A 27,283-nucleotide genomic window follows, 5' to 3' on the forward strand; every position below is an offset into this window, starting at 1 on the left:
CTCTCCTGGGCCTGAGCCGTGTCCCTCGTTCTGGGGGGTCTCTTACCCCCGGGTCTCGTAGGGCCATCGATGGGGCCACTTGCCCATTTCTCTGCCCTCCACCTGTGCTATGTGGTGTGGAGTGGTGCCAAGGGCCAAGACACTCCCGGCTGGGGGTCCCACCTATGGCCTCGGGTGCAAGCCCTGGCCGCGGACTTGGTTGTACGCTGTAGGGAGGGGAGAGGCCACCAGGGGGCAGGGCAGCCACACTGCCTCTGGCTGGCTGTCCGGAATTCGGGAATCAGAGTGCGGTCAGGTGGCCTGGGAAAACCTGGCCCGCAGGACAGCCAGGGGCGTGTCCCTCCAGGGCTGCCTCCATCTCCATCCCCCTGGCCCGAGTGGCTCTTTCACAGGGGGACGGAGGGACATTTTACTCTCCGTGTCCCGCACGTGGCCTAGCCAGCTCGCTCCGCAGTGGGGAATGCGTTTGCCCAGCAGAGGGGGAGATTGCTCAAGCAGGACAGGAGGATGCCTCTGCTGCCTAGCTGGGAAGCGCAGGTCACCCGACACCCCTGACTGTCCCCGTGAACCTGGACGGCTCAGTAGACTGGGGTGGGGGGGCACCTGAGTCGCTGCCGCTTGGAGCTGCTCCATCATCGTGTTCTCGGTTTGGACCGTTGGTTTGCTTTGAGCCTCCTGTTTTGTACCAGGGGATCTGGCCTTGCTCCCTGTGTCCCCAGAGGCGGGAGTCAGGCGGGGCAGGGTGCCCGGAAGTGGGCTGCTCTCCATTCTCGAAGCCTGTTGGCTTTAAGTGTCTGTGCCCCCAGTTTATGCAGAGGAGGGAAAAATTTCTAAGTGGCAATTATTTTCTTACAGTCTGGTGAGCAGGCGATGAGAGGTGAGGGGCTTAGCAGAGCGTGGTGTGCGGCGGGGCCACCCACCCCCAGCTCCCCGAGAGCACCGTCCCCGTCCCACGGAGAGTAGAGGCTCAATGGGCAGGAAGATGAGTATGTTGGCATTTAAGCCTGCGCCCCTCTGGTGGGTGTAATCGCTCTGAAATAAATGATCCGACGTGAAACGTTAAGAGCTTGAGTTGATGGGCGGCGCTGTGGACGCGCTGTGAACGTGGGCCCGGCCCAGCCCCCCGAAGCCCAGGGCTTTGAAGCTCTTGGCTTGACTTCGGCTTTCCTTCCTGGTTCTGCTCCCTCCCCCGAGGGGCTGGTGAGGGGGGCGGCCGCCCTCCACCGCAGCCTTGCAGGGATGGGGACCCGCGCCCGTGGGCTTACTTTGAAGCAGCCCCCTCACTCCCGCAAGGAGCCAGGGCTCCGCCCGACCCACATCACAGGGGCAGTGCCCGGGTGTGGCTGGGATCTGGGGGCCCTCTCCGGGACATCCCCAGCCCTGTCCCCTCTCCTGCCTGCACGCGGCAGGCCACAGCTGCTGGGCGGCGCGACGACGTGAGGCCCGGCGGACATGTGTGTGCAGTAGCCGCCGCTCAGCTGGGAAGGGGCCAGGGCGGCTGTCCACCCTGGAAGCCGCTGGTGAACTCCACGACCCTTAGCGCCGCGCGGGGCAGGGCGAGGCGGCTTGTTCTGGGTCGGGCTGGGGAAAGGAGTCTGCAGGACTGGGGCTCTGGCTTCTCTTGCCCAGAAGGGTCTTCGGACTCCCCGCTGGGCACCCCGCAGAAGGCCGGCTGGATCCTGGGACAGGCTGCGGGTCCTGGGCCCACGCTGGCAGGTGCCCGGTGCTGCACCCCGCCCTCCACCCTCAGGGCCCCGGGGGCTGCCAAATCAAAAAGAGTTGTCCTGGTTTGAAGAAAGAAATCTTTATTAATAATCTTAATAATAATACTGTTGATTTGAATGGTCACACCTTGGAAGCATACAGAATGGTAAGAAAGGAAGCCTGGGGCCTGGCTGCAGTCCTGGGGGGGCTGGGAGGGCGGGGCCGGGGGCGGAGCTGCCGCAAGAAAAGGGTCCGGAGCAGCAGGGGGCTCTGGACAGGAGGGGCCGGGCGGGCGGGGCGCTGTACAACAGGAATAGAAAAGGGGCTCATTTCAGGAGCTTCAGGAGCTGATGCTGAATATATAAAGTGAGGTGTATTTTTTTTTTTCTTACTTTTTAAATTTCATGAGACAGTGGAGCCGTGTTGGGAGCCTATGTCTTATTTTTTGCTGCTTGCCCTACTCCAGCGATCCCTGCCTGGCGGGGGGCTCCTCCCTGCTGCCTACCTCTGCTCTCCCACCACCCCGGCGGGACCTGACTCGGGTCCTGGGCGCCGCTCCAGGCCTTTCTCCCCGCTCGCTCTCCCTTCTCGGGCCTGGCTGTCCAGCCCCGTGGCACTGTGACTCCTGACCTCGCTGTGCAGCCAGGCGCTGGCCTGCCCGGCCCTCTGCAGGACAGGGATGGGGAGGGCCCGGCCCCGCAGGTGGCAGGAGGTCGGCCTTCCCTCCCACTGACCAGGCCCAGGCCTGCCTCCAGCAAGGGAACAGGAAACAGGCTGGTCGGGGCCAGAGCGCCTCCTCAGCCCCAAGGCCTCCACCCTCCCGATGCTAGCTCTTAGGTTCGCGGTGTGATCCTGGCCAGGCTGCCCAGGAGCCCCTCATGTGGAGCGAGGGGGGCCTGGGCGCCCCACAGTTCTGGAACTGCGTCAGCCCTTGATGTTGGGGTCAGACCCCAGGGCTGCTGGTCGGACGGACTCTGGAGGCCTGCAAACTCCCTCCCCAGGCTTGCAGAACATGGTGGTGGCGGCATGGCACGAGGGGGAGCTGGGGCCCAGACAGCCGGACACGAGGGTGACGGGCACGGGCCGGAGCCAGAGACCCCGGGAATGAACAGCTGCCCCCCCCACGCCCACCCCAGCCCAGCTGTCCCCTCCACTGGCACAGTTGGCAGCAAAGGTCGAGTCCTGCTGGCTGTTCTCCCCACTCAGGCCTGCGGCCTGTTCCTCCGCTGGGCCCCGCGCGCCCCGGGAGTGGGGGGCCGGAAAGGAAGACTTGGTAGAGAAGAGGCCCCTTCCCCTCCTGCGCTCCCCGCCGGCCTCGGGAGGGGCACTTCGGCCAGCACGGTGGCCGGGGAGGGGCGAGGGCCCGGGGCTCTCCTGGGCTCGGCGCCCTGTGGACGTGCTCCCTCGCAGTGGAGTGCGGCACCGCGCGCGACCTGGACGTGCTGGATGCTTCTTGGTTTGGTTGGTTTGTTTTTTGTTGTTGCTTGGATCTTAACATCTTTTTTTGTTTTGTTTTTTGTTTTGTGATTTTTTTTTTTGTTTTTTTGTTTTTTGTTTTTGCCCTTCATGGTCCAAGAAGGAAACGGTGGAAGCTTTCACTACAACAGAAACAGAAAGGCAGGACTTGCAGTTTCACCGAAGCAACGGCAGGCGTGTTGTGAGGACGGACGGGGCGCCGGGTGGGGAGGGAGGGTGCCGGGGCCCCGGGCCGCCCTCAAGTCCTAGCCCCCCACCCGGCCTGTCCCCCAGGCCCAGCTTCCGGGAACCGGTGGTCCTGCATGAGCTGAACTGAAAGCCGGCCTCCTCCTCCGGGGCAGAGCGTGGGGGCCGGTGGCGGCGGGGGCGAAGAAGGGGCGGCAGGAGCAGAAACCACAGGAAGTGGGCTGGGGGCTCTGCTAGAGCTGAGCGGGGCAGGGGCCTGGCTGGCTCTGGGCGGACGAAGACGGGGGGCATGGTGGGTGGACGGCGCAGCACAGGCCACGAGGGGCCTTGAGCCAGAGCAAGGAGGCGGTGCTCCCGGCGGCGGGAAGTGAGGGGCCGGCACCCAGGCCGTGATCCGCCCGGTGCAGCAGCTGAGAGCCGGTGTGCCCTGGCTGGTGGGGGACCCACACCCTCTAGCTGGCACCCACAGCCCAGCTCTGGCACGCTAGGGCACCTGGGCTTCCCCGGCCCGAGACACCTCCTCCTGCAACGGAGGGGGCAGGGCGCCGTCCTGACCGGGCAGCCTACCCCATGAGGCTACCTGGGCTGTCTCAGCATTCCCTACGGGACCCCGGCCAGCATGTCCCCCCCCGCCTCCAAGGGCCCAGCGCAGCCCTGGGCACCGTGCGGCCGCTCGGCCACAGACCTAAGCACCAAGCCTCTCCGGACGGGAGGCTGGCATCGAGTGCTGTCTCGCCAAGAAGGCCGGCGATGGGCCTCCCCCTGTGCCTCCCCTGCTCGCCCCTTCTGAAATGTACCCTGATAAAAGGACGTTTCCAAGCCTGGGGAAGGGGAAGGGTGCCCAGGTTGGCCGGGACCCCATCTCAGGCAGTGCCGAGGGGCCATCCTCGGAGCCTGGCTGCAGGGGAGAGCCCGCTGCTGGGAGGAGCACGGCAGGCCGGGGGCCCTCGGCTTCGGTGGGGGTGCGCGGGGGCACTTCTTCCTACACTTTCATTGCTTACGACAGAGGCTACGGAAGGAGCCCTGAGGCCCGTATGGCCGTGGCCGTTTCCGCCTGCACCGCGTGCTTGTGGCTGCTTCGGCGGGAAGCGGCCTCAAGAAACGTGAACCAGGAATGTTAGTTGCAGCTGTTTGGGGGTGAGGAGGGCAGATGCGGCTACACCGGCGATCAGCTGGGGGAAGGCGGGGAGGGGGCATCGTCTCGGCCGGAAACCCCGCGTCCCGTGGACCGGGGCTCCTCCTCACTCCCTGAGCCCCAGGGGATGGGAAGTGGGGGTCGCCCTGGCGGGCTCTATTGCTAGTTCTCGGGGAGGGGTCTTGTGCCCAGGCTAGCCCCTCCCGCTGTGGGCATACCGTACCTGAAATGGCTTGGGGGCACAACGTCAACAAAGTCAAAATAGGAAGCAAGGTTTCAGACATACAGGGGTCACCAGGGTCAAAGACACACACGCCATCGGGAGGGGCAGGGAGACCAGCGGGCTGGAGGTGGACCCTATGGGCTTTGGCGTCGCGGGCCGCTGCCTGGGGGGGGCGCACTGTCCTCCTGGTGGCTGTGCCTGGCTTTGGCCTGCTGGGTTTGGTGTGTGCTGGGCAGTCAGTGTGAATGCTGCTAGGGGCTGGCCCCCTTGCTAGTAGGGGGTGAAGCGGCTGTACCCTCCTCGGCAGAGGCTAGCCTGCAACATTAAAGATGACAAACAGCCAATCAGTACCGCCTTCCGGTCGGGGGGAAAAGGCAAAAAGAAAAAAAAATAAGGAAAAACAAAAAGAAGTCGCTAAATCCCGTTTTTTGCCCCCCTTATTAAGGTTTGCCTTGGGGAGAGTGGGTGCTGGTTCTCATGGCAGCAGGGGGCCCTGGGCCTAGTCCTTCCGTGGTGGGGGACGATGGGGGCTGGGGGCTGCTGGGGTCATGGGCCACAGCGCTCCTGGACAATAAGGCTGGAGGTGTCTCTTGGCAACTCTCTTGGCTCAGGCCTGACCCTTCCCCGGCCCCTTTCTCCTTAATGGGGGCAGGGGAGGTCTCAGGGCCCCAGCGGGGCTGCCTGCCGGGGGAGGGAGGGGGGGCAGGACCCAGGAGGGTGGAGGGACCTCCTGCCAGGGTTACCCCAGCCCCTCGGAGCTTTAGGGGGCCCCTGGGGTCCCTGCTCTTTACCCAGGTCCTCGCCTGGGCCCTCCGTCCTGCTGAGGAGGAAAGGTCTCTGGCACTCTTGCTCCCATGTCCCTGGGCTGCCGTGGATCAGGGAGGTCTCCAGAGGAACCTCCTCCCCACCAACCAATTTCAACAGAAAAAGAAAAGATGGCAAGTGCCGCAGAAAAAACTTGGAAAAAAATAAAAAAGAAAATTTTACAAATAAAAATGAGAACATAAGAGGGGCCCCTCTGTGAATGAACGAAAACTTCTAGCCAGCAGCCGCAGAGAGGGCTGAGCTGACCCAGGAGCCAAGGGGCCCACAAACTGCACTTTTGGGGCCCCCATCTGGGTGACTGCAGCCTGCTGAGGATGCCGAAAACTTGTTAAAAATCAAAAAGTCAAAACAAAAATCGGGAGGAAGTAATCAAAACCAAGTGAGAAGGAACAATGAGTCCCTACTGGCTCTGGGCCTCCTCCCTCCTTGCCCCTCACCCCCCAGGGAGAATGTGTTCATCTGTGATGCTGGACGCCAAGCTAGCTAAAAACTGACATGAACAGCCCCTGGGGCTGGGGGTGGGTGGGCACAGGAGACAGGTGTCCCCTGGAAGCAGGACTCGGGGTAGAGAGTAAGCTGGGCTGCCTGTGTCCACAGCTGACCATGCACACACACACACACACACACAGACACACCGGCACACCTCCGGCTGCCGCGGGCCCCCCAGGAGTGCGCGGGGGCTGGCGAGAGCGGGCCACGGTGCCGCGGAGGGGCCTGGGGGGAAGGGAAGCCGCGGGCAGCCCTCGTCCCGCTCCCTGATGTGAGGAAAGGGGCGACAGGACACAGAAGGGACGCGGCGGACACAGCCCCACGAGTGGCGCGGAGGCCCTGCTGGCCTCTGGAGCCTCAGAAAACTGGGCAAAGCGGGCGTCCCAGGCTGCTCCCCAGAGGGCCAGACGTCCTTACTGGGCAGCTGCCCGTCCGGGCGGACCTGCCTCCCTCAAAGTCCCCAAGGGCACCGAGGGGCAAGTCCTCCCCCAAGCTTCCATCTAGGCCTTGGTCCCTCCGGGCACTGGTCAGGGGTCCGGGTCACTCTCTTCCCTCCCACCCCATCCTGGCTGTGGCGCCAGGCCCTCCTCATCACAGCTGGTGCCCAGGGCCAGGCCGCCCCGCCCCCTTACCATGGTTCCGATGCTGTAGGTCGCCGCGGGGCCGATGGTGTGGTGGTAGGGGTCAGCGGCTGCATAGACTCTGCCGTAACTGGGGAGACAGCACAGGGAGGAAGGGAGGTGTGGGGGGGCGATGGGGGCAGGTGAGGGGCCGCAACAGGTCTCCCGCCTCCTCCCAGACAGCTGGTGAGCGTCCTCCAGGGTGGTCCCGCCTGCCAGCCACTCCCCCCACCCCCGCCCGCCCTCCTCCCCATCTTTTCTGCCCGTTTAGAAGGAAGTGTCCGGAACACAGCTGGCCACCCTCTCAATTCTCCCAGTGTCCGCTCACGCTGACAAGGGGCCACACGGAAGGAAAAAGGAGTGCCCACAGAGCTGCTCTGGAGGGAAGGAAACCTCGACCCCCCGGAAGAACAAGGGCGGAGTGCTGCGGAAAGGCTCAGAGCAGGACGGGAGGCCGTGGGGGCAGGCGGGGAGGCCACCACGAAGGAAGTGGCACTGTGTCCTCTCCACTTGTTGTGTGTGTGGAATGTCAGCTTCTTGTAGCACAGGGCTGGGCCTGCTGTGCACCCCACAAACCCCCACTCCCCCCCAACACATGCGATGGCGGGGGTCTGAGGGTGCCGCTGGGCGGGAGGGAGCCAGAGCCCACCAGTGCCAGGCGCGGGGACTCCCACACGTCCCTAAGCAGGGGCTCTGTGCCCATGTGCCAGGCCAGGCCACTCCTGGGGGGAGCCCCGGGGACCTGCCCTCACTGCCCAGAGCCACCCGCCATCCTCTGCGTGTGCTCGAAGCTGGGCAGGAGGCTGGCTGCTCTCCAACGGCCACACTGCCCACCTGGTGTCCTCACACCCCCCACCAGGAGGGTGCACTCACAGCCTCTCCTCAGCGTGAAGGGGTCTCAGACCCGGCAGCCCTGAGCGGGGTCCGAGGGGCGCCCGGGGGCAGACGCAGAGCCTCCGAACCCCCCTGCTCACCCGGGGCCTCCAGCGCTCAGGGAGGGCTCAGGCCTCCAGGGCTGCGGATCAGAGGGGACCTGAACGGTGGGGGGTAGCACGGCCTCCCCAGCCACGCCAGCAGTGACTAAAGAAACCGGGGGCTCACTGGCTCAGCGCTCTCTGTCCAGACCCCGCGCCACCAGGAGGAGGCTCCCCCAGGCCTGAGCCGCGGTAAGTCTTCCCGTCTATCTGAGCCCACCCCTCCAGGGGCCCTGTTGTCCCGCTGGCCCTCTCCACCCCGACCCTGTCCCGTACCTGTCGCTGTAGGCTGCTGCGGCGGCCGCGGGCTGAGCGTATCTGTAGGCTGCGTAGCCCCCCTGCAGGGGAAGGGGGAGGGAGAGACAGCACAGGGGCTTAGTAGGGCCAACACCGCCTTTCAACCTCCGCCGTGGCGGGTGAGCACTGGCTGGTGCAGGCCTGGGGGCACCTAGCTTGGGGTCTAAGGACCGCAGACGGTCAGTGGCATGGCTTGAGGGGGGGCAGGGAGCACACCTTCAACACCCATCCGTGGGCACCGATGATACGTCTGCCTGTGCTCCTGGCTTTGGCACATGATCAGTGCCCACAGACCTGCCACCAGCCCAGTGAGCCCCTGACTTTGATGCCAGTGGGTGCCAAGAACCCATGGGTGACTCTGGGGGCCATCCCGGATACTGGGAAGGGTCAAGGGCAAACTCAGATCATGTCTTGGCCCTGGCACAAAGGGACTGTTGAATTATGGGCAACTGCCCAGGACAGAAGCAAGGTCTCATGTTGGGCTGGGTATGTGTGTGAGGTGGGGTCGTCAGCTGGGGCTCCGGGCGAGAGGAAGCAGCAGGGGCAGCCCCGTGAAGGGAGAGAGACGCCATAGGACCTCACCATGGGGTCCACCCTGGAGCCCCTGCCTCCTGGTCTCTCTCCGGGTCTCTGTACTAGACATGGGTGCCCATGGGGGCTCACTCAGTGACCCCAATGTGTTAGGGATACAGGAGAGTCGCCCCTCCTGCCCCCATCACCCAGCGTCCTGTGGACTGGAGAAGACGTGGGCACAGACAGCCCAGGCTCAGCTATGCCAAGGTCCTCAAGGACCCAGTGTCCTGCGCACGTTCACCCTCCCAGGTCCCAAGGATAGGGAGGGATGGGTGAGGGAGGGGGGCCGGGAGGGGAAGACCCTGGAAATCAGCTGAAGGCCTGGACCACACCCACCCCCCTGCCAGGGGGCTGCACTTACATAAATCTCAGCACCATAAAAGCCATCCTGATACACGACCCTGGAAGCAAACGGACAAGAGAGTGGTGGGAACGCTGGAGAGGTGGGGTAGGCCGGCTCCGGTGTCTGCTGAGGAGGGAGGGGGCAGGGTGCCAGCCCTGCCCATGGGACTGGCATTTTAACAAGCGTTTGCTCCAGCGCCCTGTTTTGGTATAACAATAGAGTAACACCCTTGCTGGTCAGCTCCTTTCTCCCACAAAGCCAGGGGCCCCTCGGCCCATGGTGCTTACCCTCCCCCCACCCCAGCCCAGGCAGCTGTCCCCCCCATAGGGGCGGAGGGCACTGGGCCCAGGGTAATGGACCAGGGAGAGCTTAGAGCAGGCCCTCACCCAGTTTTAGGGCCAACCACAATCCCATTAAATCATCCAGCAAGGTGCTGGGGCTCTAAATGTCCCCCAAATGCCAGTGACCCTTGGTGCCCATGGCAGGGTGGGGCTGGGGTACGATATGGGGGCAACTGCAGTGGGAAAGTCTGGGGGTTCCCACAGCCCCCCACAGTTCTGGAAAGGCTGCCTAGCCCTTCTGGCTGCCCGAGGCCTCCCTCCCCCCACCCCCTGGGCCTTTCTCCATGCCTCCCTCCCCGTGCCTCCCCAGGTACTCACGCTCCGTAAGTTGGGATGGGGGGCGGGGGCGGCGCAGCCCGAAACGTATTATACACGGCCCGGCCCCGACCCCGTAGGTGCGCGCCCCTGTAGGCAACGGCTGTGCCCGTGGTGGGGTAGGGGAACCCCGTCACTGCAGGAAAGGGGGCCAGAGAAGAGGCGGTGAGAGGGAAGGCCCTGAGAGGGTGAGGGCAGGCCCAAGGGCCCGGCCGGGGCGCAACCACACCTGGCCCCGCCCAACCACACCTGGCCCCGCCCAACCACGCCTGCACGACCACGCCTCCCTCCTGGCCAGGCCCTCTGGCCACGCCCCCCGGCCCTTCACACCCAGATGAGGGCTCCAGGCTGTACCTGCATAGAATTCAGGCCCGTAGACTGCGCCTACCACGGGATTTAGCTTCCAGCCTAGAAGAGAAGCAAAAAACCCCAATCACCGTCTTCTCCATTCTCTCCCCACCTCACACTATCCTGGGGCCTCCCATGTAAGGCGGGGCCTCTGTAGATGGCTGGCCGGACCGCCTCCCTTTGCAGGCAGGGTGAGCAGAGACCCTGGCCCCTCGGATGCTGCAGCCTCACCGGGTCTGACCTTCTGCTCCCTAAATGCCAGGGACCAAGTCACTCCTGACCCATCTGCCTGGCTGTCCTTGTGATTCATTTCAAAAGGCGGCCCTCCCTAGCCTAGCCGGGGCCCCAGCCCAGCAGCTTGGAGTCTGCAGTCTCCGCCAGAATTAGGAAGGGACATCTGCAGGCCCACAGCCGGGATGAGGAGTCTGGCGGCGCCCCTGCTTCAGCACATGACAGAGCCCAGGCATCGGAAAGCTGTCCCCGGTGGGGGCCTGGCTGCCTTCCAGCAGGGTGGGAGGCTGCCGTGAGGGGCGGGGCTTCTGCCGCAGACTCCTCCCACCTCCTGCCCCACAGCTTCGGTCCTGGCGTGGAGCTCTTTCCCCACTGCCCAGTCCTGCCCCGGCCATCCTCAGAGCAGCCAGTGGAACGGCTTCCTGGGGAGGAAAGGGCCTTGGGATTCGAGGTAATAATGACAACATTTCCTGAGCATCTCACCATGTGCCACGGGTTCTAAAGCCAGCCAATGAGATGGGTGTCACACCCTCCCGTTTTCCAGATGAGCAAGTGGAGGTCAGGGAGGTGCAGCAGCCTCACAGCCCAGAGCGGGCAAGTGGCAGAGCCAGATCCAAACCAAACCCACATTGCTGGCCATTCCCTGGCCCCCAGCTGTCGGCACCTGCCGCCTCTCCCTCTTTGCAGGCGGGCCGGCTCAGGCCGCTGGCTCAGGGCCCTCGGCTTCTGGGCCAGTCTTCCTCTCCCACCAGGGACCCAGGTGCAGGAGTGAAGCCTGCTTCCATCTGAGGCCCCTGGGGATGGACACCAGCTGGCTTTGAGGGGGCTCTGACCCCAGGCGCTAGCTCAGATAGAATGGGCTGGGAATGGTATATTTGACCGAGCCCAGCCCCTTGGCCCCCTCAGTGTACCTGGTCTTATGTTTGCAGGATGCCCTGAAGGCCCAGCTCCATACCCCTCTTGACTTTGTGAGGAGGGACAAAAGGGACTGAGCCCACTGGCCAGCTAGCGAGACACCTCTGGAGAGCATGGCAAAGGGCCAGAGCAGGCCATTAGCGTCAGCTCCGTGAGCCTCATTCCCAGATTCTAACATCCCCACTGCTGGGTGGGTGGCAGGAAGGCACTCAGGACAGACCATCGACAACCGTGTTCTTCCTAGGGGCCCATTCTCCACTTTCCATGAGACTGTGGTCACCTTCCCTCCCCTTCCACCATCACCTGACCAGCGTGGCTGTGTCTGAACGTTAATGCTGAGACTCTGGAACCTTCTCTGAATCCCAGATCAGGAGGGAAGAAATGTTTCATCTCCTAAAAAGAACTCCAGTCCCAAGAACGTAGTCTTCTTAGTAAAAACCCATGACGGAGCAGTGTCCTAGAGCAACGACCCGAGCCCCCCTCCCCTGGGCCCCAACCCAGTGGCTTTTCTGAGTCCATTCTTCGAGTTGGGACTTCTCTTGAGATGGTCCTGGCACATCCACCTGCCGATTCTGGAATCCTGGGTGTCTTTATCTGTCACTCTGGCTTCCTGGCCTCTACCCGTTGCTGCCAGTCCCATTTCACTGTGTGGGACCCCAGATGACAGAGGCAGCTGGAGACCCTCCTGGGTGTCTCCTTTGTTTCTTCTGTAAATAGTCTTAACACCTGGTCAAACCTGGTGAGCTTGACGGTGGACACTTCTGCTCCTCTTCCCCCCGCAACCAATGAATTTCTGAGTGCTCTGGAGTGTTCTAGAGTCTTCAAGCCACACTCCCAGGCCACCACAGCCCACATGCTGCACTTCACTGTCAGCCCATAGAGAACCTGGGGCCAGCCCACTGCGGCCCTTGTCCTTCTTGCTCAGGCCAGTGAGGACGCTTCGGTGAGACTGTTACTGTGAGCCCCCGGCTGATCCTTGTGCAAGCAGTGCTGGTTCCGTGCCCATCCTGGGCCAGGAATGCAGTGGTTCAGGCGTGGACTCCGTTCTGAATTCCATGCTTCCTGACATTCTCAGGCCTGGCCAGACAGTAGGGGGTGTGGCTCTTGGGTGCAGTGGGCATCTGGCTCCTGATGATCGTCCTGACTCTCTAAACACGTCTGTCTACCACTTTGCCTTCCAGTGCCAAGCACTCAACGGGAGTTCAGGACACTGGCAAAGTCAGGCACCCTCAGATTTTTAGGAAAACTTTGAGCTTTCATAGTCCTCAGGAAAGCAGGATGGGAGGCATAATAATCCAGCCTAAATGTGGCTCAGCCAGACGCCTGTCCTGTTCCAGGAGGGCACAGGAGGAGGCCCTGCTGGTGGGTCCCGTGGCAGATCCCCCCCCAGTGTCCTGCCCCTTGCTGGCCTGTCACCTGAGTCCCTGTGTGGCCAATCACACAGGGACAGGAAGGCTGGGGGGTGAGAAGCCAAGCCCTCGCCCCGCAGGGAGACTTATCCTGACTGTGAGCAGGGCTGCCATTCGCTGGCACGGGGATGAACTCAAACAGGCCCCAGGGAGTTGCTGGCTACACGCAAACCCCTCCGCGTTGCCGGGTGGAGTCAAGACATGCAGCTGAGGGCCACCCCTCCACTCAGCCTCTGGGGTTCTGTCTTCAAGGAGGACTGGCTTCTGCTTGGGTCCGGCACGTGCATGTGAGACCACTCAGTTGAAGCGCATTATGGATGGCAAGGCTCCCGTGGGGGCCTCAACCTTCCAGTGTCTCCAAGGTGGGTGGGGAACTATCCTAATCATCTTCACTTTCACTGAATATTGAGTACCTCTAGCCCAGGCGCTCCCTCACTGCTTAGAAACTAAGTAATAATCCAGGAAGTGGCCACACCCACTGTGCCCGAAGCCTGTCCACGTGGTTTCTGGGTGCCCTGTGTGCTTGGGAAGGCCCAGGCGTCTTGCCAACTGTGTGGGTGGGGTGGGCGGCCCCAGCCCTCCTGCTGACCTGGCAGAGCTGGGACATGAGGGGGCACTTGGCATCCAGGGCGGTGGGCCTCCAGCGGCCGAGGCTCCTCCAGGGCCCATGTCTAGGCCGACCGCCCCGTGGCCTCCCCGAGGTCCTGGGCGCCTTACCGTTAGTGTAGGGGTTCGCAGTCTTCTTGTTGGTCATGACACGGGCTGTGGCATTATTGACCTACCCGGAGAGAAGGAGGGAGAAGGTGAGGGTGAGGGGAGTGTTAGCCTCCTTGCAGGCGTCTGGCCACCCCGGTCCTGCTCTGCACTGTTCCTGCATGGCCACACGGAGGGGGCTGGGGGCTGGGAGGAAGGCCCAGGACAGTCTCTGCTGCCCACCTGGCCCCCCACCCTGGCCTGCCCTCCTCCCAGGCCACCCCTCTCCACTGTGCTGCCCCCCCAACTCCAGGGAGCCTTGGCCACCACTGCTCCCAGCCCTCGGCTCAGGCACCATGTCCGGCCCGCTGGTTCCTGCCCTTCACGTGCTGCTCCCACAAACCAAGCCCCAGTCTCTCTCTGGCAACCCCAGGCCACTGGAGAAGCTAGCTGGTGGACTCTCCACAAAGTGCTCTCAGCCCAACTGACATACTGGCCCCCAAGACATTCTGTGCCCTTGTTGGCTGCTGAGGCCTTCCCAGTCATGGGCACCCCTCTCATGGGGGTAGCACGCCATTCCCAAGGCCAGCAGAGAGTTCCTGATGGGACCCCTCGGGAGCAAGGCCGATGGGAGAGGGGCCGGGTGGGTGGGCGCCAAGGGGGTGGGTCCTATCTCAGACATCTAAGACCCTCCCCCTGGAGGGCCAGGCTGGGGTGTAGAAAGGCAGGGGGAGAAGGCCTGTGTGGTAGGAAGTAGAGAACAGGGCAGGTGGTGGAACCCAAGAAAGGAGTCGGGGCCATTCTGCCTCTACCACATGCAGTGTGAACGCCTGGACCTCGGGCTGCATCCTCAGGTGCCCACTGGGCATGAACCACTGGCCGAGGTCAGGGCCTCCAGGACCCCTTCTGCTTCTGGAAGCCCTCCCCCCAGGCCTTTCCACTTCTCTTCCCGTGGACTCTGTACTGCTGCTGACCCCCTCCCCTCTCTGGCCACCCCTCACTGCCCTGCTTGTCCAGGAGCTCAGCTCCCAGACACCTAGAGCCACGGCACTGGGGCAGGGGGCATGGGCAGCCCACCAGAAAAGGGGCAAGGGGGGTTGAAGGGGGGCCCCTGACCTCCTCTCTCTGCTGCTCCTCAGGGCTAGGTCCCTTCCTGGCAGCTGGGGAGGGGAGGACAGGGGGCGGCTGCCGCTCCCTGGTGGGAGGGGTCCAGGGGATTAACAGCACCTCTCAGCTGGGGGACAGACTGAGCTGGCTGTGGTCCTTGGAGCTGCCAAGCCTCAAACACACGATTTTCGGGGCTCCTCCCAGGGTCTGGCTGATTCCCACAGTTGGGGGGCCTCCTCCAGAAAGCAGACGGAGGGGGCCCTTGGGTGGGCCCAGGAGGGGTGGCAGGAGATGGGCTGGGCTCCGGCCTTGGCGGGGCCCTGCCCTCCCCGCCCTGCCGCCCTGCTCCGGGGACCCTGGCCTGGCTCTCCGCAGGGTGGCTGAGGGGTGGGGGAGGGGGACCTGGGCGACAGTGGCGGTTCTCAAGGGCACGCCCTGCGCAGCACACTTATCTGAGCACCTCAATTTTCCGTCCCTCTACGATCGTCCCATTCAGCTTCTCCCGGGCTCGGTCAGCATCTGAGCTAGTTTCAAAAGTTACAAACCCAAAACCCTGTGAGCGGAGAAGGACAGACACGGAGAGAGAGGATGAGAGGAAGGAAAACATAGGAGGAGTGGGGTGGGGGGGCGGGACAGTGGGGGGGGAGAGAAGGGTGGGGGGAGAGAGAGAGAGAGAGAGAGAGAGGGACTGAGTCAGGTGAGTTGAAGGAGAGGTCGGCAGCCCAGAGGCCTGCCCTGGTGCCACCAGCAGGATGCCCAGGAAGGGTAGGGCCCCAGGCGGGGGCAGCTGCTGGCCTGGCCCGAGCCCGGCCTGAGCTGACCGCCTGGCACCTCCCAGAGGACAGGCCAAAGCTCCAAGAGAGATGCTAACCCGGCCAGGGGCCAGGACAGTCACCCTGATGCCCCCTGGGGGGCAAGGGGGGTCAGGGGGGTCAGGACCTCCTGGGGACAGCCCCACCCCCCTTCCCCCCAGGAGCCTGCATGGGGGTCTTCCCTTGCCTGAGCAGGGAGCAGGGCTGGTGTCTGCCGGGCCCCCTCCCGTGCCCACCCTGCAGCCGCGCCCCCGAGCCTCGGGCCGGCTCTCGGACAGGCCAGCGGGGGGGCGCCCCCGGAGGAGCGGTCGGCGGGTGGGGCCCCGGGCCCGGGCGCAGACAGAGAGGTCCCGGCAGCTCGGAGAGAACGGAGCGGAGCGGCTGCGGCGCCAACACAGACGGCGGGGGCGGGGCGGGAGGGCGGAGGAGCGGGGAGTACAAGCACCCGTGTAGCTCAGGGGTCCTCGGGCGCGGAGCTCTCCAGGAAGGAAACGCACATTTCACACGTTAGCCTGGCGGGACCTACGGCCGGCGCTGTAATGGTGGCGGCCTCTGGGCGGCACCCACCTTGGAGCCCCGCTCGTTAAAAATGATCTCCACGTCTAAAATTTTTCCGAATTGCTGCAAAGACAGAGAGGGGGGTGGGGAGACAGGGGAGGGTGGGTTAGGAGTGCCGGCCCCCCCTCCCGGCACGCCTGCTTCCCAGGAGACCCTCACCTGCTGCCCGGTCCCACCCAGCCCCCCGCAGGGAAGAGGAGGGGTTCTTGGTGTAGCAGGGTCTGGGGACAGGAGACCCCTCGCCACGTCCTCATGGAGAGAGCTTTCCCTGCCTGTCTAAGGGCCAAGTGGGGGCTGAGAACCGGGGAAGGGGGCAGCCTCCCCCAGAGTCCCTCTCCTCTCCCTGCCTGGACTCTGCCCCAAGTTACTGAGGGTCACCTCTAATTCACCCTAAAGGGTAAAGGACTTCGGAAAGGTTCTTCCCAAACGGTAAGGTTGGGAGGGGGGCAGGAGCCCCTGGGAGAGACGAAGTGCTGTGGAGGGACCCCATACTGGGGGCAGCCTGTGCTATCTGGGGCTGGGCTGTGTGGGGTGCGGGACAGCACTGACCCCAAACCCCTCTACCTATCTGGGACGTGCTGGCCAGCAGGCCCAGATGCTGTGCCTCGCCCCTTCCTGCCCCATCACTGGCCCAGGACCCCAAGGGCAGCCCCAGCTCTCTCACTGTCACAGGAGACCATGGACCTGTGAAACCAAATCCCCGCAACCGGGTCCCCAGTGGCCTGTCCTGAGGCCTCCAGTGTGTGTAACTGATGGGTGTCCCCCGCATCCCACAACCCTGGGAGCTGTCAAAAGGGGCAGTGACAGGACACGGAGCAAGACAGCAATGCAATCCCAACTCTGAGGAAGGCTGAAACAGGGAGGACGGTGCCCGGGTGTGGGGACGGGTGAGCCGACGCCCCGGTGTGGGGACGGGTGGGCTGACGCCCTGGTGTGGGGACGGGTGAGCTGACGCCCTGGTGTGGGGACGGGTGAGCTGACATCCCAGTATGCACACAGGTGAGCTGACGCCCGGGTGTGGGGACGGGTGAGCCGACGCTCCGGTGTGGGGATGGGGTGAGCTGACGCCAGTTGGTGCCTGTTGCATGGGGACAAGTGATGGGATACGGACTGAGGGTCCTGGTCCGGGTGAACTCTGTAAGGCGGCTTTCAGCGGGGCCCCAGGCTCGAAGAGGTCGGCAGCAGCCTGGCCCAGGCCAAGAGGAGCTGAATCCTGATGATTCCAAATCCCATCAGCCCCTCACTGTGTCTAAGCCCCACGTGCAATGGGCCCTGGCCTCCAAGGAGGGGGGTGGCTATTTGGGGCGAGGTGTGGGTGCTGAGGCCATCCGAGGCCACCCTCAGGGCACCTCCCCTTTGATGGATCCCATCTGGGCGGTGGGTGGCGTGAAGGCAGGGCTGGGTTCAGGGGCCAGAGCCTGCCTAGCTTGTGGCAGGGGTGAGGGTGGGCACCGTGCTGGCCGCGGGGAAGAGGGTTCGGGGTGCGGGAAAAAATGCGGACTAGGTGCACGAGGCTTCCGTGGCTGCTCTGTTCTCGGACGAACGGCCTGACCGCCGCCCCCTCCCCCCTCCCTCCCATGGGGTTCAGCCCCCAGCACCTAGTGGGCCTCAGCCCCTGCGTGCTGCTCAGGTCAAGCGGCAGGAAAGTAGCCACAGGATGGAAGGCCTGCCCTGCAGGTTCTCATGGCCGCACGGCAGCTGGCCGAAATCCTAAAGCACAAAATCTAGGAACCAACCGGGAGAATCCAGGGAGCCAGTCAGCCCGGGCCGGCTTCCCACGGTTGGAGCACTTGCCCAGAGCCCCACGGACACAGGCACAGAGAGGCGGAGTGCTCAGCCCTCAGCACGCAGGAGCGGCAGGGGGCTGAGCTGCCTCTCCAGCTGGCCTCTGAGGGCACACGGGGTCCGGCACAGGCCTCAGCCCCACGGGGACCCTAAGAAGCCCTGAGCACAGGTGGGGCGGTGTGGGGGGTGGATTTCTGGCTGCCCATCCCGCGGGCTCAGGTCAGAGCAGCGCTGGCCCCAGGAAGCAGTGGGATCCCGGGGACGTGGAGCAGGGGCGGGTGGGGTGGGGGCCGGGAGGGAGGGGCCGCACACACTCACCCCGAACATTTGCCGCAGGTCGGGGTCCCTGAACCGGAAGGGGATGTTGGAGACGTGTAGCCGCTTGGGCTGCTGCTTCTCTGTGGGGTCGGAGGGGTGCAGTGGCTGGCTGTCCGTCTGTGCCGCTTCGTCTGTCTGCTGTGGGCAGAGCACCGGGCTGTGAGGTGCCCCTCAGCTCCCACCCGCAGGAGGGGAGGCTCTAGAGGCCAGCTCCCCCAACTCCCTGGGCCTCCCCATCCTGGGGCTGGATCGGGGTGGGGGGTTCTGGGCGGGCGATTCTCACTAAGTACAGCCTCGCAACCTCAGAGGTCCCACCGGCAGGCCTCCGCACGGGCTGCGCCGGCCGCCACCGCGGGGCACGGCCTCCGGGGCTGGGGGTGTCTCCACTCCCCCGGCTCGGCCCTGTCCACAGAGGTCTGACCTGAACGGTCCCTCAGCTCCACCACCGACTATTATGATCGTCAAAGTCCCAGGTTTGCCCTTTGCCGGACACGGTCTAAGTGCTGGGAGCACGGGACCCACGAAGCAAGGACCTCTGAGCGCACAGCCGCTGCGAGGACGAGGCCGGGACAGGCGCCGAGGCCACAAGCCTGGGAGGCTCCTCTGGGTGGACTTCTGCAGGGACGGGCCACCATCACCACCCGGCTGGCCGTCAGCCCGGTTCTGTCCCCGCTGAGCCGCCGTGCCACAGGCATGCAGTGGGCGCTCCGTCAACGATGGGCCGAGGTGGCCGCTCAGCTCACCGTGACCCGGACGCCGGGCGCTCACGGGGACACACCAGCACCGCCCACCGCCAGCCCCGAGGCTCGTGCTGGCTCAGCTCGCTGGCGGGGCACGTCGGAGTGCGAGTGTCCGGGAGCGGCCCTCAGCCGGTGACAGACACGGCGGGTGTGCAGGCGGCCCAGCACCCATGCCTGGGGCTCCTCCGTGTCCCCGTGTCCCTGGGGGGCCAACAGGCTGAGAACGTGCCTTTCCCTGCTCCTAGCTCGCCTGCCCCAGTTCCCCACTCTTCTGTCAGCGTTTTCTTGGGATCACGTCCCTGGCCCTCTGCTTGGACTCGGAGCCTTGTCCAGGGTCTGCTTCTGGGACTGCGGGACCTTGGCCAGAGGCGTGAGGGGCCCCGAGCGTCTCCGACACGCCTGGAGAGCAGGGGCGGGAGGGTCCCCCGAGGCCCACGCTGGAGTTTGTACGAGGGCAAGTGCTGGTGGCCGTGGCCCCCCACGTGGCCTGAGAGCACAGGCAGCTGACCGGCAGTGACAGGCTGGCAGAGGAGAGACGCCCAGAGTCTGCTTCCCTCGGGTCTCGGAGAACCGTCGCGTTGCTTAAGCCACTTTCTGGTGGGTGTCCTTGCGGTCCAGCAAAGGACTGTTGACGGTACAACAGGCCTCCCAGAGCTAGGACAGGTGAGCAGGGCCAGGCCACTGTGCCCGAGGCCTCCTCCAGGCCGAGGAAATGGAGCCCAAGCGGCGGCTAGTGGCAGGAGGTCTGTCTGCGGACTCCTGAGTGGCTGCCCTCAATGGCCAACCTGTTCATCTTTTCTGGAAGGAGGGGGCTGTTCCCCTACTCTGGCGCTCAGCCGGGAGGCCTCTGACCAGGCTCCCAGGCAGCAGATGCCAGAGGTGAGGGGAGTGGACGTCATCAGCTCCTGGGCTGGTGAGAGAGGCTGAGCACCTGCTCAAAGGTCCCTTACACTCAAGTCTGCGCTCCTACATCAGGAAGCAGCAACGGTGCGCGATCCCCAGTGTGGCTGGAAGCCACCGTCCTCTTGTTCAACGGGGGCGTGCGTGACCTGTTCCGGTGGGGTGGCCATCCTTTGAGGGGTGGGCCCGGTTCTGACGAGCGTGTGTTCTCGGAGTCCTCCTATCGAGCTGCCAAGTGATGCCCGTCCCAGGCTGGGGCTGGAGGTGATGTAGCACCTGGGCCCGGGGGTCACCAACCGGCCCCAGGAGCCAGGTTACTGGAGCATCCGTGGAGGAACCGCTGGTGGTGGGGGTGGGTGGCAGGTCCGCGGAGGCAACACCCGGCAGCCGCCTTTGGGTGCCTCAGGGACACCCGGGAGCTCCTCCTGCGAAGCCGGGACCTGCGAATGCCCAACAGCCCCGCCTGCGCCCCCGTTCTCCTTCTCCCTTGGTCCCGCTCTTCCGTGCAGACAGCAAGCTCACGCTAGACCTGCAGAAGCTTGTTCGCGCCCCTGAATCCAAGCAGAACCCGCCGCGCACCTGCTGACTCTTCCACCCTCTGGTTACGAGAAAGTGTGGCTCTTCCCGTGCAGTGGTCAGGGTGCCCTCTGTCACCATGCCCCCACCCAGGGCATTTCACATACTCAATCCCTCCGCGGCTCCTGGGTACAGGTGACTAAAGGAGTCACCCTGAATTTGGGAGTTCAGCCCGAGAGGGGCATGTAATGCTAACTGCGGACCAGCAGAGGGCAGCGGTCAGCTCGGCCAGCGCACCCGGAGCACCCGGGGAGCCCTGGGCATTGGGGGCCGTGGGGGGCCGCTGCCCAGGCAAGTGTCCGGGGCCTCCCGAGTTTCCCTTCTGCCTTGGGCCCACTGTGAGTCTCCACGTCCAGGCCCACCCCGCCCCGTGCTCCAGACCCCTCGGTAGAAGCCTTGGAGGGGAGCCAGCTGAGGGCAAGGAGGGGGAATGGGGTGTTGGGGGGGTCCTGTGGAATGAATTGTAAGTGGGGTCAGAGCACAAGCAATCGGAAGGAGCCCCCTCACCCCCCAGCACAGCTACGGACAGAGGCAGATGAACGGGTTCGGTGACTGTAAAATCATAAAATGTGTGGAGAAACCCCAGTGTTAACAGCCTGGCGGGGAGAGGCAGGGGTGGGGAGGGGGCCGGCCTGAGAGGCCTTTCCCTGGGACTCCCCTTGTCTTTCCTCTCTCTCTTTTAAAGCAACCTCTGCCCCCAGTGCTCAAAGGCAGGGAAGAAGAAAACAACAGTGACCTACCCTACCCCCCACCGGCCTCAGTCACCCCTCCCCTCCCCCAGCTGGCCACAGGAGCTTTGCTTCTGCATCCTTCTCCTTGTCCCTGTCACCTTAGCCATCATGCCCCCTCCACCCACTCCCCATTCAAGGCCAGGACCCGACCCCTGGTGGACCAGGGGCAGGGCCCAGATGTGCCCAGCGCATCCCCCACCGTCAGAGGAGCCTACAGCCCCCGTGCCCGGGCCTCCCCGAGCTCACTCGGCACAGGGAGAGGCCCAGAGAGCCCTGGGCAGGGGCTCATGGCTGGAGGGTCCGGCAGGGGCTCGGGCAGCAGGATGGCCTCATGGCTGGATGTAGCCAAGGCTTGCTGATATGACAAGAGGAAGAGATCCTGGAAATGTTTCTCTGTAGCCCCTCACGCCTGCTCCCCCAGAGGCTCCTGGGCACGCGTGTAATGACCATCCGCTGCTCGCCAGACATGGCTCAGCCATGCTGGGTGGCCAGTGCGCCTGGGAGAGGCCATCTCCACGTGTGGCCTCGAGCCGTCTGTTTATGACGATGTCTTCGCCATAACGGGCAGCCCCTCCTTGGGCAGAGCTGTGTGCTCCCACTTCGGACTCTGAGCGACAGAATATTCTAGGAGCTCTCTGCCGGCCACGCACCTGTTGCGCTGATGCTGACCGAGGAGTCTCCTGCCTGCACCTGGCCGGCCAGCACGGTGGCAGCGCACAGCTGGGTCTCACCCCCGGTGGTGGGGGAGTGGGTGGGGGGGCTGGGGGGTGCTTTCCATCTTGCACTGTGGCCTTTGGTCCCCTTTGCGCTGGCACCTGCTAGCTGGGGAGGGGAGAGGCCCAGGGGACAGGCCCTGGGAGGTGCAGGGCACAGAGGAAGAGGGGGAGAGTGGGAGTAGCTTCTGAGTGTAGAAGCCCCTCTGGCTGTCCCAGGATTCGGGGAGGACAGGTGGGTGGGGAGAGCACCTGCAGGGGACCTGCGTGACCTTGAGTGAATGAGCACTCTGGGGAGGTGGTCCCCAGCCTGTGCCCGTGGGGTCCCTGCAGAGCAGTGAGGAGGGCCCCGATCCATCAGCAGCCGCTGTCTCACACGGCACCCCCTGCCGCTTCTGCCAGAGATGACGAGCGGCATCCACACGCAGGAGAGGGCAGGTCTGGACAGAAGCCGTGGCCCTCACCCCTGCTGCCCTGTACCTCCGCACCCGGACCCCAGGCTGCCTGGGTGGGGAGGGCCGAGAGGAAGCTTCGGTGAGCTGAGAAGCCTTCACGCAAGGATGGGACATGGGACAGCTGCCCCGGTGTGGAGGTGTTCAGCTTTAGCTGGGAGCACCGGGCAGCTCTTCTGGGAAGAAGGTGGCTACTGGAATCTCAGAGCAGGACGGGGTGCCCTCGCCCTCTCCGGCTCCTCCCACGTGGGACACGTGTGCTTGTGTCGGTACCCAGGCTCTGAGCGCCCGTGCCGTCCAGCGGCGGCCAACGTCTTTGCCTGGGTGTGTTCGCGTCCTCTGCGTCTCCACATAAACCTGCAGAGGCTCATCTGGCCCCGGGCACGGCCAGGAACGGTCTCTCCTCTGTCTCCCCGGATGGAAGACCCACAGACCCTGACGTGCCTGCAGGACTTGAAGAGACCCGGGCTGGTCAAAGGAAGGTCAAGGCGGCCCCGTTGACCAGGTTTGGGGCGCAGTCGGGCCCAGGCGCTTTCCTCGGGAGGCGCTTGGCCAGAGAAGTGAGACTCCCACCTCTCAGTTGGGACGAATCCTTTCTGGGACTCCTGAGTCCCCTCCGGGGCCCATATTCTGTCACAGGCATGGAGGCCGTGACTGGTCCCTGTTGACTTTTTGGTCCCTGCCAGGCAGGAACTGGTGGCCACCACAGGGCAGGGCTGGTCATCTCTTCCCTGGACCCCCCTGTGCTGGTTCAGTGTGTGGCACACAGTAGGGTCCCCACGACCATCGGCCAAGGGGAGGACAGCTTCATGCTCTTCACGGTCCGGCCGCACCTGGCACTCCGGTGTCCAGGAGGTCTCCCGGCTCGTTCTGTGGCGCAGGCACTCGCTGTCGCCTCTCCCCCGTGGCGCCTGCCGGTGTGACCGCCTTGTCTCCTGCACTTGATCCAGGGCGAATTCCCGGCCTCACCCTTTGTTCGTGAGGAGGCCTTGTCATGGGAGGTCTGGCCAGATACACCCTGTCCACTGGAGCCCTTCCGAAGGACACCGTCCACCGGCCGTGATGCGGTCACGCCGAGCGCTTCCGGCTCTGCTCTGCGCACACCCATGCCGTGGGTTTGAGGAAGCCGAAGCGGAGGCAGAGCGGCCCCAGAAGCACAGTTCGGCTCCCAGTTCGATGGCCCGCGGGCCTTGCCTCTTGCAGCTGCAGGAACCCCGGGTGGGGGGTCTGCGGGTCTATGGGAGACTCCCCACACTGGGACGTGGGGAATGGAAAGGTCTGACTTTGCTGGTGGTGATCCACACAGGGCAGAAGCGCACTGGCTGGGCCCCACATGAGGGGCCGGTCCAGCCCAGTGGGCGGCTTGGGTGGGCTCTCTCCCCAGAGAGCTTGGGGGCTGCTGTCCACACCGGGAGGGTGGGTAGTATCTGGGTCCACAGGGCACCCCGGGAGCCAGGCCGGAAGGGCGGCTGAGGGAGCACGGAGGGGGGCGCCCATCGGGAAGCTGCTGGCCTCCTGCCCAGCCCTGGCCAGCCCGCACTGGGAGGGAGCCAGCGGGGACAGCCGAAGCCCGGGAGCCGAGGCAGGGGTGGGCGCGCGGAGACCACGATGGGGAGGAGGGTCGGGGAAGGGGTGGGGCCGGCTGGCGGGTCCCCAGGAGGGGCTGCGTCGTGGGACGCCCACCCCGGGCCGGCCGCCCCTGGCCACGCTCCTCTGCTGTCTGGGAGCCTCTGGGAAGCGTGCGGCTCAGCACTTTCTCCTTGAAGCCGCATTACAACCACATAAGTGAGGCTCTCTGATTGGAGAGCAGCCAAGCAGGTAGATTACGAGTGATTAGAAATGATCGCCGTGCCCGCCACCCGAGACACGCGAGGGGCCCTGAGCCTCCTCTCCCGTCGCCCTGCCCCTGCCTGTGCAGACACCCGGGCCCAGGCCACACCGTTCCCCTCACCTCCCAGGGACGGGTTGCTGGCGGCCCAGCTGGGAGGCTCCGCTCAGGGGGTCGGGCAGCCATCGGGGTCACCAGCCACCCCGTGCCTCGTGTCACACAAAGAGCTCCAAGGCGGCAAGGACCTGCCTGTCCATCTCAGAGGCCCCCCCCGGGCCCTCCCCTGCGGGCCCTCACTGCCCCACCAAGCCTCCCCTCTGGGCGGGCACTGCTCCCTGAAACTCTGGGCTCGCGGGGCCCCTTACCGGCACTGTCTGGGCACCGGCGATGGGCTGTGTGCCGGCCTCGGTGCCCGGCTGCTCGGGGTGGGTCTGTGCTGGTGTGTACAGGGTCAGGCCGTGCTCCGGGGGGACTGGGGTCTGGCCCGAGTAGTCCTGCGTGGGATGCGGAGGGGGCGGTGCGTACTCGGCGGGGATGCCGTTCTGTGGCGGAGGGGGGTACTGGGCAGGGGGGTAGGGCTGGGCCATCGCTTCAGGCGGAGCCGTGGCGTCCTGATTGCCCTGCGGAGGGAAAGACAGCAGGCTGGTTAGACGGCTGGCAGGCCCGGACCGTGCCCCCTTTCGAGAGCTCGCAGGCCGGAGCGGGGGTCTCCAGAAGCATGGCCCAGACCCCCTGGGTGGGGGTGGGGGGCTCCCTGACATGAGGCACAGATCTAGCCGTTGGAGGTGCCTGGGGAGCCCAGGGCTTGAGACCACCGACGCATACTTTCAGACCCACATTAAGCTCGTGCAATTTTAAGAAGTAACACCGTGTGATCCCGTGTACCCTCTACCCAGTTGATCCTGTCAAGATAGAGAACGTGCCAGCAGCATGGGGGTCCCTCCTGTCTCCCCTAGAGCCACGCCCTCCTCCCTCCTGCCTTATGAAGGCTTCAAGCCCTGCTTCTTCCCATCGGTGAAGTGGGAGATCATCGCAGCCTGCAGGGAAGATGATCAGAGTTGATCCCACAGAACTGGGAGCCTGGCACCACAGGGCCCCCATCATGGCCCCAAAGCTGAGGTGCTGTCTGTGGGGCATGGAAGGTTCCAGCTCTGTCTCGAGACCCCCGAGCAGATCTCCAGAAGACCCCAGCCCGTCCCTGAAGGCCTGCTGCCCCAGGGGCTTTTAGAAGCCAGGGCCCTGGGGCAGGGTCCCAGCGACGTGGCAGGGCAGAGGCTCTTCTCATGGGGCGCTTGGACCCAGAAGCCTCACCTGGGAGCTTGTCGGCAATGTGTACCCCAGACCTCCTGCAGCAATCTGGGCACCTGTGGGAACCCCTGCTGTAGCCCTGGGAGAAAGCCCCTCAGCCCCAGAGAAGGGACGAGGGTCCTCATGCTGTCGGGGGGGTGGGGTGGGGTAGGGGTGGGGTCCTGGCTTCTCCCACTTGTTGTTCCCCATTGAGGATACATGCCGGGAGGGAGGGCAGGTTTGCAGCAGCCCCTCTGAGCAGGTGAGGCACTCTCTGACCTTCCGAGGGTGTCCTTGGGAGAGAGTGTCCCCACCATCTGGAAGGACAGGTGCCATCCCTCACTTGGCTATCTCCCCAGTGTGGAAGGACTCTTGCACAGACGTGGACAGTCTCACCAAGGAGGAACCCCACGCACTCCTGCGCTGCCCCCGTCACCCTGGCCTTGGCATGTTTTGAGGTCTGTTTCCTTGCCCATGCCCCAGTGAGATGGGGGCTCCTTCCAGAGAACATGCCCGGTCTTGCTCTGTTCTTCATCGCTTACTACTTATTCACCCCACAACTGTTTATCGTGTGTCTGGGGGGGGGGGTGCCAGGCCCGTGGCTCTGGCGGGGAGTGGTGCAGGATGGGCAGCCCCCAGCCTCTGTGGGCTCTGCCATCCAGGGCAGGAGTGAATGCAGACAATTACCCAGAGCACAAGGTGACCTGAGGGGCCTGGCCTCCCGAGAGTGCTGGTGAATGTGCACAGACCTGGGCTGGGTGTTCTGCTTGCAGCCCAGGGCTCTGTCCCCCACCGACCGACCTGTCCGCCTGCCCAGCTCCCTGCTGGCAGGAGGCCTGAGGCCAACTCTCTGCCAGGGGTCCCAGCCCCTTTAAACCCCCAGAGCTAGCCCCTGCTCTCACTGCCCCTAACTCCTGGGGTGACCTCCCTGCTGAGCGGTGGCCTCAAGAGCAGAAAATTCTGTGCCACCCTCTGTCTGCAGAGCCCGAAGCTGGGGCAGCATCTGAGCTCCAGGCGGTGGGAGGGAAACACGTGTGTGCATCACACACGCTCATGAGTGCACGCCCTTTGCTGGACTCCCACCCCCCACCCGCTTCGAAGTAGCCCACAAAGTCCCATTACCTACTGGGCGGGAGAAGGGGAGGGTGCAGGGTGAGGAAGGGGAGGGTGGGGGAGGTGAGAGCTGGTGGAGGCGGAGGAGCACCCAGTGGGGGAGGGACAGAGGCCAGGGCAAGGGGTGAGGGAAGCGGGAGGGAGGAGGAGGAGGGTAAGGGAGAGGGCGCTGTCAGCAGCCTCGAGAGATCAATTAACTGATAAATATTTGATTAGAACCTTCACCAACTCACATCTTCCCAGGGCCCCCACTTCCCCCCTCCTCCAAGGCCCAGGAAGGAGGGGCTCTTCTATCTGCTCGTTCCAACCCCACCCCCACCCCTCCCCAGCACCCTCTTCCCTGGGTCCCCTCGGGACTAGTGACAGCCGCTACTCCCACCGCAGTGGCTCCCTGGGCTGGAGCGCAGAGCCCAGACCGCCAGGGAACCTACAACACAACGGTGGGATGGGAGGGTGGTGGGTTTGGGGCTCGAGTGCCCGCATCTGAAGGGGTCTGGGTGGGCAGGAGGCAGCTGGGAGATGGGGCATCCAGGGCCATTTGGGACATGATAATAAATCAGCACATCTGAGCACAGAGCTCTCTGCTTTGCACACTAACTCACTGAATCCCCCTCCAACCCACCAGGCGATCAATAGTGCCCATTTCACAGCTGGTCAAACTGAGGCACAGGGACTGAGTGACTTGTCAGGCTGATACAGGAGGAGCGGGGATAGCAGCACAGATTGCCTGGCTCTCAGATCTTCACCTCTGCTCCTGCACGCACGAATGTGGCCCTTCATGGGGGGACTGGGGGTGTGAAGTTTCACAGCCCAGGGACAGAGTTAGAGCCTGGGATACACAGGGAGGGCTTCCCTTAGCCACCGGGTGGCTCTGGGTGACCATTCATTGTCTTTGAACAAATTCCCTCATCTGCAAGAGGTCAACACGGTGCCCAGACAGAGAAACGCAGAATAAAACCTAGCTAGTGTGATCTGGTGCGTCCTGGGGGAGATTCTCATCACCCCTGCCTGTCTCCTCCACATCCACGCTGGAGGTGGCTGCGCTCAGGTGAGTGGCCCGCACCCTGGCTGCACATCCCACGCCTAGACCCCTCCCCAGGGCAACTGAGTGGATTTACGATCAAACTTTCCCATGAGGTTCCGCTGTGCAGCTCGGGCTGAGGGCCCCTGGACCAGCCTTGGAAGAGTGGAGGGTATCAGGTGCACCCGAGGGCGTGAAGTGCCTGACACAGAGAGGGCAGCATGGCTAGTGCTGTCACATTCCTT

The 27,283-nt window shown here is 64.4% G+C and overlaps 1 protein-coding gene across 8 annotated transcripts in view; it reads right to left on the reverse strand.

Annotated features, from left to right (window-relative positions):
* Positions 1 to 2,058: 2,058 nt before the first annotated feature.
* Positions 2,059 to 27,283, reverse strand: part of RBFOX3 (RNA binding fox-1 homolog 3) — a 409,848-nt gene continuing 384,623 nt past the window's right edge. For 2 of the 8 annotated variants that reach the window (XM_078066222.1, XM_078066215.1), the window contains 11 exons: positions 23,983 to 24,237; positions 17,678 to 17,815; positions 15,584 to 15,637; positions 14,665 to 14,757; positions 13,122 to 13,182; positions 9,856 to 9,909; positions 9,505 to 9,637; positions 8,864 to 9,044; positions 7,909 to 7,970; positions 6,671 to 6,749; positions 4,770 to 5,039 (listed from right to left, as the gene is read on the reverse strand). In XM_078066222.1, coding sequence (XP_077922348.1) covers positions 4,995 to 5,039; positions 6,671 to 6,749; positions 7,909 to 7,970; positions 8,864 to 9,044; positions 9,505 to 9,637; positions 9,856 to 9,909; positions 13,122 to 13,182; positions 14,665 to 14,757; positions 15,584 to 15,637; positions 17,678 to 17,815; positions 23,983 to 24,204 — 1,122 coding nt within the window. In that variant the 5' untranslated portion in view covers positions 24,205 to 24,237 and the 3' untranslated portion in view covers positions 4,770 to 4,994. Of the gene's footprint in view, positions 3,303 to 4,764; positions 5,040 to 6,670; positions 6,750 to 7,908; positions 7,971 to 8,863; positions 9,045 to 9,504; positions 9,638 to 9,855; positions 9,910 to 13,121; positions 13,183 to 14,664; positions 14,758 to 15,583; positions 15,638 to 17,677; positions 17,816 to 23,982; positions 24,238 to 27,283 lie in introns of those variants that run through there. The other 6 variants (XM_078066220.1, XM_078066221.1, XM_078066217.1 and 3 more) reach the window with 5 other exon arrangements.

This window comes from Halichoerus grypus, chromosome 2 (assembly GCF_964656455.1).
Source record: "Halichoerus grypus chromosome 2, mHalGry1.hap1.1, whole genome shotgun sequence".
In the NCBI taxonomy this organism is placed as follows: domain Eukaryota; kingdom Metazoa; phylum Chordata; class Mammalia; order Carnivora; family Phocidae; genus Halichoerus; species Halichoerus grypus.